Raw genomic sequence first — 11,828 nt, 5'->3', positions numbered from 1 at the left:
AACTGGTGACTTTGGCAGAGCTCATATTGACAGAATGAACACCTTGATGTACTGTATCACAGATGAGACAAAGACCACACACAGAAAAACACAAAATAACTTGCTGTAAAACCATTAAAGGTTATGCACAGATGAGTCAAATCATGATTGCAACAATTGTTTCCTATAGCTCCTAGTTTACACATCATAATCATTCACAAATCAGGTCCTGTCATCATCATGTGATAAAGCATGCAACGTTGTTTTATCTCACAGTAGGCTGGCTGTCCTCTGTGCTTCATAAAGTATCACTCTTTATTTTATTTATTTTTTGTCATGCAAGTTCAGACCAATTGTTGACATTTCTAAATTTGAAACTCCAAATATTACCCAGGGAGTATCTGCCACACTCATCAATAAGTTAATGATTAGGCCTACTTATGTCCAGAGAGGCTGAAACAGACAACAAACGACAATCTATCTCTCGTGAGTATAACAATCACACAATATACACTGTTGTCATACTGTATCTGAGATGGGTCCCAGCGTCCTCCGCCTGCTGAGGGGTCTGCCACTCCTGATCAGGTCCGGCAGGGTTCCATCCACATAGTTCCTCCAGGACGGGCTGCCACCATCCCTGGCCGGGGCTGCAGTCTGAGAGTGTTCTGCCCCTGTCCCTGTTGGGGTTGGACTGCTGCCATCTCCATCCAAAGAGGAGCCGTCATTCTCCTGTACCACAGCCAGAGTGGGCATCAAACACTGGTCGATTAAGGTCAGGAGATCATCACTGTCCCCTTCCTGGGTCAGATAGAGAAAATCATCTGTCTCTTCCTGCTCGTTGCCCTGGTCCACGTCCTCTTCTGGTTCCTCTGGCTCTATGGCTGTCGGAGTGAAGAGGACCTGTGGTTGTTCTGGCTTCAGAGGCAGAACTGTAGGTTTTGGGGTTGAGGAGCTGCTCCTGAGAGAACCCAGCTGTCTGTCCTCCAGTGTGCTGAGAGAGGAGCAGAGACGATCCATGGCTGTGAACCGTGACGGCCTCAGCCTCTCGTTCAACTCACTGAAAGGAACAGAATCTCCCATGATCCGGTCCAAAGATCCAACAAAGCAGCAGGCAAAGACAGGATTGAAAAACAAACCTTCAGTGAAATATCTCAACTCACTGATGGCCAGAATAGAGAAGAAAGAGGAAGAAAGAAAAAGGGGAAGGAGATAGGGAGGCCTGGGAAGGAGGGCGGGAGGTGAATAGAATGTCTACATACTCGTTTTTCCTGAACTTTGAGTCTGGAACGTGCGTCTTTTGCAGTGACATGACTTGTGATGTCATCAGAGCTTGTCTGGTTTTTCTTTCTTCTCTTTTTTTTCCAGTGCTACGACAACAAAGTATCCTAGACACGAAGAGTCAACAGTCAGAGTTTCAGGGCAACGGGGCGGAGGCTATTTTGATCCTTTGACACACAATCAGTGATGGATTAATTGGTTCTGACGCAGAATACCTTTTATAGATCTCATTCCACACAACACAGAACCATTAGTGATGATTATAGAGACGAGACAACAGGACAGAAAGTATGATCTGTAATCAGTGGCAAAACATAGGCTACATTGTTATTCTACCGCCTCAATACATTTGCCACTGACATACAACATATAACCCATTCATTTATCTAATATTTCTCAAAGGCAAATACATGCTTTATTTGCCTTTTGTGTGTATTTCATTTGCAGACATAAATGCAGACAAATAGCCCCTAATGGTTAGGCTATGTTTAAAAAGTACATTCTATTTGGCATTCAAAAGACCTGTGAGGAATGGTTTGGGTGATGGCAAGCAAGTAGGTAATTAATTACAACTACCAGCTTTATAGTCACCTAGTGAGAACATCAACAGAATGACAAAGCCCCTCCCCTTTACTAGTTACACAATGACATAGTAGTGGTGTGATCATCAGGGATTAATTTATCGGGTTCTTCCTGTACTTCAGTCTCAGCAATAGGTTGGGTCATATGAATTACAATTCATTATAAATATGAATTAAAACACATACCATACCAAGTCTGCTTTTGTGCAGTTCTATATCACTATATGGCTAATGCTAAAAGAACAATGTTGGCTTGTCTGGAAACCATCTCTATTTCACCTTGTCTGACAAAAAGGTTTCTAATAACATTTTAGGAGTGAAATAGGCCATGCATTACACATTTACAACAGCTATTTAGACCTGGTGTAACCTATACGTTATACATTTCATTCTCTTTTTGAGTGGTGCAATCACTCCATTACACAGCTATATGTGTCCCTGGGTCTGTTTGTCTGTCCAAGCACGAAAATAGCTTGGTTGGTAACTCTGTCATTTCTCGACCACTTCGGACGTGGGGCGGCTCCGCCGGAACCGGGCCAGCCCCCTGGCCGCATTCCTGGGTGTCTGGATGTTCCGTGGACCCCCACATGGTAACTCTTGTCATTTCTCAACCGTTTCGGACGCGGGGCGGCTCGCCTGAACCGGGCCGGCACCCTGGCCGCGTTCCTGTGTGTCTGGAACTTCCGCTGACCCCCGGGGACCCCCACACGGAGTTGCACCACTCACTTTACACGGGTGATTTTATTTTTTTTAATAAGAATTTGAAGGTTTTCAGAAAACCTTAGGTTAGGTTTTAGAAGGTGTTTATATAATCAGCCTCAGGTCTAAATGGGTTTAACACTTGAATGCTACATTGTTATAAATGGAATATGGCAAAATAATTTCCTAACAGAAAGAAAACATTCCAAAAACACACATTTGGGAGTGCTACACTTAAAAAGGACGTCGGGCACTTGGCTGTCCTTCTCCTACGCACCCGTCGCCTGCAGGTGTGCAAAAGTCTTGCTTTTTATGGAGTGCTACACTTAAAACACAGGAAGCACAAGGCCAAATCAGTTGCCTGTAGACATGTTTATTAGAAAACATGGAAGTTTCACACCTCACAAGTATAATGATAGAATCTTACCATTTTCAAAGTAGCAGCCTACATTGAACAACAAATACTGCGATTGGTGTCTCTCCCTTTTGCCTGGCCAGGCGTGACACATTGTGAGTGACCAGGAAAAGGACTAACCGTGAAACCAAAAGTAGAACTATTTGAGAAACATGAATGGAAAAATTAAATTCTGCTGGATGAGGGTGAATGAAAATTTCACATCAGTGAAATCTAGACAACCACCATCGGGAACAAATGCTGTAATTTGTTTTCCATCTAATCAGCTCAGCTGTACCACACACTTCCTAATGGCTGCATTTTACAGTTTAACTTCAACACCTATGAAGAAACCAGAAGCAGAATACGTTTGTGATGCTTGTTATTGTTACCAGCATGTTGCGATACAACAAGCAAAACGATATTGATTGATTATGGATCTACATCAAGTATAATACTCTTAGCATGCAATTCGCTCCACAAAAGGTTCAGAGAAAAGCCTCTTGACCCACTAAACGCTATTAGGTTAAATAAATGAAATGCATAAAATAAATGCACTCCAATAAAGGTGTGGCTTACCTGTGGAATTGAAAAGGACCACAATGGAAACCCGCAGATTTTTTTGTGTTATCTTTTAGCATTATTGTATAGTAAGGGCATTTTATCAGGTATTTGACCAATCTGGGAACTAAATCGTTACCAAGAAATTTCTTCACCAATGTGTTTCTAAAGGTGTCTAATAACATGTACTAAAAGTTTGAAATTCAACTCCCGTGGGAAATTGAGTTATTAGCATAATATGTGACCATACCCATAACATCCTATATAAGGCAAAAAAGTCCAAATTTCATCATTCTTTAAGTAGCATGTGACATATGAAACTAGGGTGATTTCATGATTCTGAATCCATTCCAAACATTAGTTTTGCAAAAAACACTCCTTGGGCTAAATTAGGCCATATCCACTTGACCAAATGTGCTGACCTCATCACGTTTGTGTGGCCGTTTTCCTCCCAAGGAGTGTTTTTTGTGCAAAACTAATGCTTGGAATGGATTCAGAATCATGCAAACACCCTAGTTTCATATGTCACATGTTACTTAAAGGGGAAAACCACCCATTTTCAACATTTTACTATGTCATTATTATACCTTATACCTTAGAACTTATTATTTCCACACAACAGCTCTAAGGTACATTAATGACATAGTAAAATGTTGAAAATGAGTGGAATGCCCCTTTAAAGAATGATGAAACTTTTTTGCCTTATATAGGATGTTATGGGTATGGTCACATATTATGCTAATAACTCAATTTCCCACGGGAGTTGAATTTCAAACTTTTAGTACATGTTATTAGACACCTTTAGAAACACATTGGTGAAGATATTTCTTGGTAACGATTTAGTTCCCAGATTTTCATAGATTTCTCTTACTATGTATAACTGTACCTCTATACCTTTTACAAAAAAAAGGTATTCAATGAATCAATCAATCAATCAATCAAATGAACCATCCAACCAACCAACCCAGACAGTTAAATGATATAGCAGTTAAGTTATCTGGCTGACTGGCTTGAGTCACCCTGTATAACCGCCTACATCTTATGTTTCTTCAGTACTACTGTAGTGGAAAATTGCTTTCCTTCATATATTTACATTGGGCTACAGTGATCTTGAGCCATGCCTACACATCAACAATGATGTGCTAACTTTGTCTGTATGGACTGGAGCTTGGCCTTGTGGTGTGTTGTATGCACATGTGCTTGCTGTGTGCATGAGTTGCGCACAGCTTGCTGTGTGCTGAGTTGCTATTGATTTACTTTTGTGGGAACAGAATTACAGAAAGATTCTGTAGACGGCTAGACCCCTGACGCCATGCCCATCCCGTAAAAAATATAAGAAAATATCACAAGGTCTCCACAGGAGAAATAGAGCATTTCTATGTATGCTCATATATTTGTGTTACCATAAATGATTTATTTTCTGCTCCTTTCCTCAGTCTCTACTGTGTGAGCTGGTTGTTGCTACAGTTCAATTCTCTCTTTCTTCTTCTCTTGTTTCTGTCCGGGTTTGTGTGTATCAGCAGCACACCTGAAGCCCAGGTTATCAGAGGCTGAGTCAGGAGTGTTTCCCATCCTACAGAACACAGAAAAATGAATGAAAGAATGAATAAATAAGCATCTCTGGCCACTAGGCGGCAGCAGTTGCCTACGAGGAAAAAGAGCAGTCAAAATAAGTTAACTGATATGTTCATCAGTCAATCGATCATCAACAAAAACAATTTAGAAATGAAAATCAGCTCAGTTTGAAGTTACAATTAGGCATGAGCTCTCCTGTAAATTTAACCTCGGGTTAAAGCAAATAGCCAAGTTAATAAACAACTTTGTAGATGTTGGTTAAGTTCAGACACCGCTCCTTGCCACACCAAGCCGTGCTACTCATACGCTGAGTTGGCGGTGCCCGGGATCGAGGCGAGAGCTCTACCAACTGAGCTACCCGGACACAAACTGCAAATGCCAATCGATATCCGTGACATGTCCCAACGAAGCTTTCTGTTTTTACAGGAAAGAATTTAAATACGCTGAAGCAAATGGCATTGTCGTTGCATTTCATGGAGCCTTAAACACACCTGGTAGTAACTCGTGCCTTGTGATTGGCGGATCCATCAGCAGTGTCGATCCAAGAAGCACCACGCAGTACATACATGGGCCGTGCTCCAGGAAAGCGCGTGACTGTCCATTCCCACGCATTTCCCATCATGTCATACAATCCTAGGCAGAGAGTAGGCATTGCTATTAGAAATAGAATACGGGAGGCTGCAGCCAATCTAAGTAAAGTACTACACTTCACACAAAGCCCTAATAGTCACAGTTCAAGTAAAGACCAGCTACAGGATACTACAGAATAATTGGGGAGATTTGGGGTCAGGAACTAAGATCATGCGGGGTTCAAACATGTAATCTTAAGCCTCCCGATTTGCTCACAGACGAAATGTTTGATATTTATCTGGATGATCATCACTACTGTCCGAGTTGGAGCAGGATTGGCAGGAGTGGCACGTGACCAGCAGAGATAAGTCTCCCCAGTCTGGGTACAAGGAGACAAATGTGAAGTGACCGTTCAAAACGACCTGTGATGTGATGCACTGGTGAGCTGAACTTAAGTGTCCCACTGTTTGAACAAGACAACCTACATTTGGGAACTTGACCAAGTCTTCCTCAAAGGGTCTAAAACTAATCTGCCTGTCACTCCCTTTCACAGATGACAGGTGAGGTGACACAGGTCAGATGTATCAATTAAGTAGTCAGTGTACTTAATTAGAACACCCTAAAATCCTGTATTAATTTATCCATTTCAAATGGATAAATGTACATTTGTACACTCAACAAATGGACCATTTGTAACTCTGTGTGTACAAATGTATACCATTTGTTCACTCAAAGTTAAATGAACACTGCCTGGATTTTGTGCAGAGGTTGTCTTGTTCAAATGCCATGAAGAGGGTATATTACCATAACTGTTCTGAGGTGGTAAAGCTGTAACAGGGGACATGCCATGGTAGCCATCTTCTGCTGTGTCTCCATTTGGAAACACGCCCTGAAAACACACAGACAAAATAGTAAACAAGTGGATGAAAACGGACTTTTAATGTTTGTTTGATAACACTTTATTAATCCCTCAAGGGGGGAATCTAGGGTGTCATAGCAGAATAAGATGGAAAAGGTAGACACAGTAGACAAACATAAGGCAAAAGTACTAAGCCATGCAATAATATGTATAAATAAATAAAGACTATACACACACACACACAATGCACTCATGCATAGATTTCATATATTGAGACATGTATACAACAGACACATCAATTAGAAAGCAAATTCAAATAAAGGATGCTTTTGTTCTACTCTCAGTGTATCTTGCACCATCCCTAAACCTATTTGCCATTTTTACATTTTTACATTTTAAAATAGTTCAACTAGCTAATCTACTGTACATCGAATGGCTAATAAGTTTAGGGATAAGGCAAAATATAGCTGGTAGGGGCTCCAATTTCGTCGCCGCCTTTACGTGGCCCGCAATTCAGCCGCTGCCCGAAAATTACGAATATAGGAGCGTTTTCTGTCCCTTAATGGTATTTTCGTCCAGCATCACCCGCTTTTTTGCCGACACCGGTATTTGCGCCTAGAGGTGTGGTCATGGGCGTGCTGGCACGCTTTCCCCTAAATTGCTATTTTGGTCACACACATTTGGGAAAGCGATAGCGGAGTTTAAAACCACCCGTAACTTATACCCGTAAGCCGTGCCAAATTGGTTTGGTAGAGCGGCACGCGCTGCGCGCCTGCATGGAGATGTCCTTGGAGTAAGGCTGCGTCATCTCTCCTTATTCTCCTATACGCATCTCTTTGTAATTTTCACTTCCATGTGGCCATTGTGTTTATAATTGTATAGTCAAAGACGTTATTTGGCTTGTGCCAGCCAGGCATTGTGCAGCGTGCGCGATTCCAATCCAATTGATTTAATCCAATTGACCGACCTTTACTTTTCGCTTGCTACCGTTTCATAGAGACGGCCTACACGCACAATCTATATACCAAATGAAAGCCCGAATTTCGTAGTTTACATAGTTCTTTGAACTTTTAAAAATTTGCAAGATTTGAGCAAGTTGTGACTCAATGAAAAGACAAGTGTTCTTGGCTCTGTGCGGGGTGGAGAAAAGAAAAAAAAAGAACGGCACGTTAGGCCGTGAGGCTATGAAGCAATATAGCACTAACGGGCAACAGATAAGGGAGCTCTTAAAGGCAATGGAACGTGGACTGGTGATTGGTTTAATTATTGTAACGCCCAAACCACACCTATGCATAATATAACGGGTAACGGAGGTGTTTTAGGGATTTAGACAGGTAACCAAAATACCAACTTTAGTGGGGGAACACCCCTTCCCCACTGCTAAATCCCAAAACAGTGTATTTAGAAAGATCAGACGAAAATGGAGCCCTTAGTCTCTCCGTTTAAAAGAAATGAAATAAAATATGATCTAACCTGCCATAAATTGGTTCGGTCAGTTCGGAACTTGTTTCCCCAAGGAAAAGTCCTGCCTGGTAACCAAAATAAAGAGACAAGTCAGATGACAGGAATGAAAACCCAGACCAGACTTAAAGATATCATAGATACAGTATTGTGCTGATAAGGATGTGTAGTAGTTTGGTTTGCCCTCTATGTTATTGCACTACACTGAAGATACATTTCTCATACATGTATATTCTCATGTATATTGAGAATATACATTCTCCCCCCCCAATGACGCCCATATGTTTGTGATGTCTTTGTGCTCAGATTGAATAAATAATATCAAATAAAATTACAAAAAAGGACCCAGAGTTTGATATGCATTAGGGCACAGAGCCCATTTGATCCGATTTCTTATCTCTGGGACCACAATCTACACAGTGAAATACTGTGTTCAAATGTGTACAATGGAGCCAAATAGATCCGGTCCATTTGATTCCTAACTATCAATCATTTAGCTGGGGACCCTCACAAGCATTGACCCCACATTGCATAATATACACATGGAATAAAGCAAAATAAAAATCTCACTACTGAAAATGTTTGTATGACCAATTAATGTGCGATTTGTGAAATAGTGTGAAAGGAGCCCATTTTGGATATTTTGGCTGCGCAACATTCTTCCATAGCTAACTTCTATGGAATCCAATGACTGAAATCAGTTGTGGCGAATGATAACTTTAATCAATATATACTACTATGTGAAAGCCCTGCTCTTTGGAAAAAGCCTGAATAAATAAATACATACATACATACATAAATAAATCTAGAAAAGTGTCAACATCGATTCCTTTTGCTTTCATATAATCAATATACAGTACTTAATTTAAGGAAGGTAGCTGTACTTTTGAAGCTTTAAAACAATTCAGGCTTAGATTGTGCATAAAGAAAAAGGGTTGAAACTCAGTACTAGTGTAGCCTGAGCCCGGGAGGCGAACCCGGGACATCCTATCAACAAGCCGCGTACATTACGAATCGGCTAAAGAGCTATGGCCCCATGGGCAAGTAGTAACGCAGCCACCTATAGCCTACACTAGCAGTGATCTCCTGATATACTACTCCAATCTGTGCATATTATAACTGAATTTCTTCTGTGGGATCAATAAAGGTCTCATCTAAAGAGCGTACCCTGCAGCCCCCCGCGTGCAGCCCACTCCCATTCTTCCTCGGTGGGCAGTCTCTTCCCCTTCCAAAGACAGAAGGCCTGAGCATCGTTCCAGCTCACCTGGACCACAGGGAAGTCGAGGCGGTCTCGAATACCAGAACCAGGTCCGGCTGGCTGAAAAAGCATTAAAGGTGGGCAATAGAAGCAGGATTTTGTTTTGTTTTGAGGCAGATGTTTTAAAAGACTTGGTATCCAAACAGCACCTAACATTTTAACATGACATCCACTGCAACCCACAACTTGTGTCAGGACAACCACTCATTGTAAATTGTGAATTTGAATTAATCACAGATTATAATTTATTGAATCATCATTAATTAATCACATTTGTAAATATTGGTTTTCATATTTTAGCCAGATGCCGTGGCAAACTAACTGGTTGACATTTTCTGAATGTAAAGCCGACTGTTTCGTTTGACATTTTTTGTTGTAATAATGTTGCAGGGTTCTATTTCATTTGTAGCCAAGATAGATGGAAATCATAACAACCCGTGTGCACCCTTGTCTGTGCTACTGAAGAAGCGATGAAAAAAAGATGGATGATAGCGAGGTTTATCAATATGGAGTAGGAAACGAGTCGACACTTACCTGTCTCCAAAATGCCCGTTCTATTGGCAGCCACCACGGAGCAGACTGGTTGATAAAGAGGACAACATGAATCAAGAGAAAAACATGGACCAATTGTTACTTAATAACCCATAGATAGACCTGTTACACGCATACGTTTATACCTTTCAAGCTTGGAACGTCATTTTAGTTTTTTCTATATCACTGTTGTAAAGCATAAACCTCCATTTTAAAACTTTTGGGGTTTTTTTCTGTAAGTTAATGCCCTATTTGGTCATAGCCTACTACGTATCAATAGTAACAGATCCGCAAGCTCGCTTTCAGCCTGTGGATCTGCTACTTTTGATACTTTTAAATTTGAACCCTGAAAAGGGTTAGGGTTTTTCCAAGTAGTTTTTACAATCAGCCTCATGTCTAAATGGGTTGAAGGAGTCAACTATCGCTAACTAAATAATCAAAGTGTTGTAACAAGGTGTGCACTGCAAATCGACCGATGTTCACCTCTATTCTCTCTGTAGTCTTACTCTTCAACTCATCAGACACAAAGTCCTCAAAGACAAAACTCCAGCCAAATGTCTCTGCCTCAGTTTTGTACTTCTTTGCCCTCACAAAGTCTCTGTAATGGATAAGACAAATACATAATTATCCGTGAATACTAGGCTCTATTGTTTTATTTTTTTGGGTTATAACTCTGTATTTGGATTTTATAAGAGACAAAAAGCGTACAAGTAAAAAATAATAATAAATAGGGTCTATTCTGAACAAGCTACAAATTAATAAACTTGAATAGTTGAGAAGATCATAGATGTTCACCTGAAATCAGAATTTGTGACAGGGTATTTGTCTATTTTGAAAGGGGCAACTTTCACTTCTCTTGTTGGGGACTCTCCATCTCTCCCATCAGCTGCATTTGTCCCCATTGTCATCTTTCCTCCTGGAATGTCCACCATCTCATTATCAGCTGCTGCTGAATGAGAAAAGCGCAGTCTTTGCAATAGCTCTAGATTTTTTGTGTGTGGTTGTGTGAATTATAAATATGAATTAATATCTGTGTGGGTTCCTCTTACCTGCACATGCTATGCAAAACAGAACAGAGAACCACGAAATAATGTTAAGAAACATTGTTTACTAAGTAGAAAACGAACTCTATTAAGAGCAAATTTACACGCTGTGCTCAAAGTTCAAACATTAAAGTAACGTTTATTTTTTTTAACATTCAGCCAACAGTACTTCTGCATTTCTGCTTCTGGGGGAATGTCTCGGTGTAGGACAAGTGGAGACAGATTCCGGGCAAAGCAAATTGTCCAGTAAAGGGTTCCGCGCAACAACAACAACAAAAAAGGCACAAGAATGAGATACATAAGTCAAATTGTACAAAGGTAACATATCACAAATTGTTGTGTGCGTTACCCATCTACGTTACATCAGAGGGCATTTGACTCTTTGAGTAATGTGCAGAAATCAAGTCTATTTATTGGCAGGACCAGACGAATGAAAGCGTGGTTTCTATTTAATACTCACTGCTCTGATCCGGTCTATAGCCCGCCTACCGTATCCTCTAATTTCTACATGCACATACATGAACTCGACGTTTCCGGATCCGGTCTAGACCCAGACCGGATCAACATCAACAAATTGCAAAGCCAAATTATGTCAGACTAGACGCCACACAGGCGGTGGGCGGTGCCACAGAACAAGTCTTGCCATGTCCGCTTATTATAAGCGACATTCGTCGTTTTGCTTTTCTGTAAAGTGGCGAAGTGTGCTTTTTGATTGATTGATTGAAATATTTATTAACAGTTTGCAGAATTACAGTACATTTCAAGCACAAACTCAATACAAAGGCTGTTAACTGAGTGGACGACCCAATTAAGCATTACACTTGTTTACAAGAGGGTCCACCATGTTCAATTCATCAAAACATTTAGAGACGTACAAATAGACACTTCTATATAGACAAAGAACAGAACAGGAATTCATCATAATGGAGGTAAAAAGGGAAAAGAAACATATACAGTGAGGGGGAAAAGGGCTACTGTGCTACCTAATGTTGAACTTGTTAAACCAATGGTTCTGAAACCATGGTGTCGTCCACAGTAA

The 11,828-nt window shown here is 40.8% G+C and overlaps 2 protein-coding genes across 5 annotated transcripts in view; both read right to left on the bottom strand.

Moving 5' to 3' along the window:
- bicdl2l (bicaudal-D-related protein 2-like) overlaps nucleotides 1-1,134 on the bottom strand; it is a 6,680-nt gene extending 5,546 nt beyond the window's left edge. The window contains exon 1 of the mRNA XM_079507812.1: nucleotides 505-1,134. Within this exon, the coding sequence (XP_079363938.1) occupies nucleotides 505-1,059 (555 nt within the window). The 5' untranslated portion in view covers nucleotides 1,060-1,134. The remainder of the gene's footprint in view (nucleotides 1-504) is intronic.
- A 3,237-nt stretch (nucleotides 1,135-4,371) lies between these two features.
- sumf2 (sulfatase modifying factor 2) lies at nucleotides 4,372-10,983 on the bottom strand. Of its 4 annotated transcripts, none has more exons than XM_079508322.1 (9): nucleotides 10,796-10,983; nucleotides 10,542-10,695; nucleotides 10,230-10,344; nucleotides 9,750-9,794; nucleotides 9,125-9,275; nucleotides 7,970-8,025; nucleotides 6,442-6,526; nucleotides 5,559-5,700; nucleotides 4,372-5,065 (listed from the first exon to the last, which is right to left on the bottom strand). In XM_079508322.1, the coding sequence occupies exons 1-9, from the start codon at nucleotides 10,848-10,850 to the stop codon at nucleotides 4,954-4,956; spliced, it is 915 nt and encodes a 304-aa protein (XP_079364448.1). In that variant the 5' UTR covers nucleotides 10,851-10,983; the 3' UTR covers nucleotides 4,372-4,953. The 4 variants fall into 4 exon arrangements, with proteins under 4 accessions (XP_079364448.1, XP_079364449.1, XP_079364450.1 ...); XM_079508323.1 differs by having other exon boundaries at nucleotides 10,542-10,692; XM_079508324.1 differs by having other exon boundaries at nucleotides 10,542-10,689.
- Nucleotides 10,984-11,828: the final 845 nt, after the last annotated feature.

The sequence above is a fragment of the Electrona antarctica genome (assembly GCF_951216825.1).
Source record: "Electrona antarctica genome assembly, chromosome: 8".
Lineage (NCBI taxonomy): Eukaryota > Metazoa > Chordata > Actinopteri > Myctophiformes > Myctophidae > Electrona > Electrona antarctica.
This window is presented reverse-complemented; position numbering and strand designations above follow the sequence as displayed.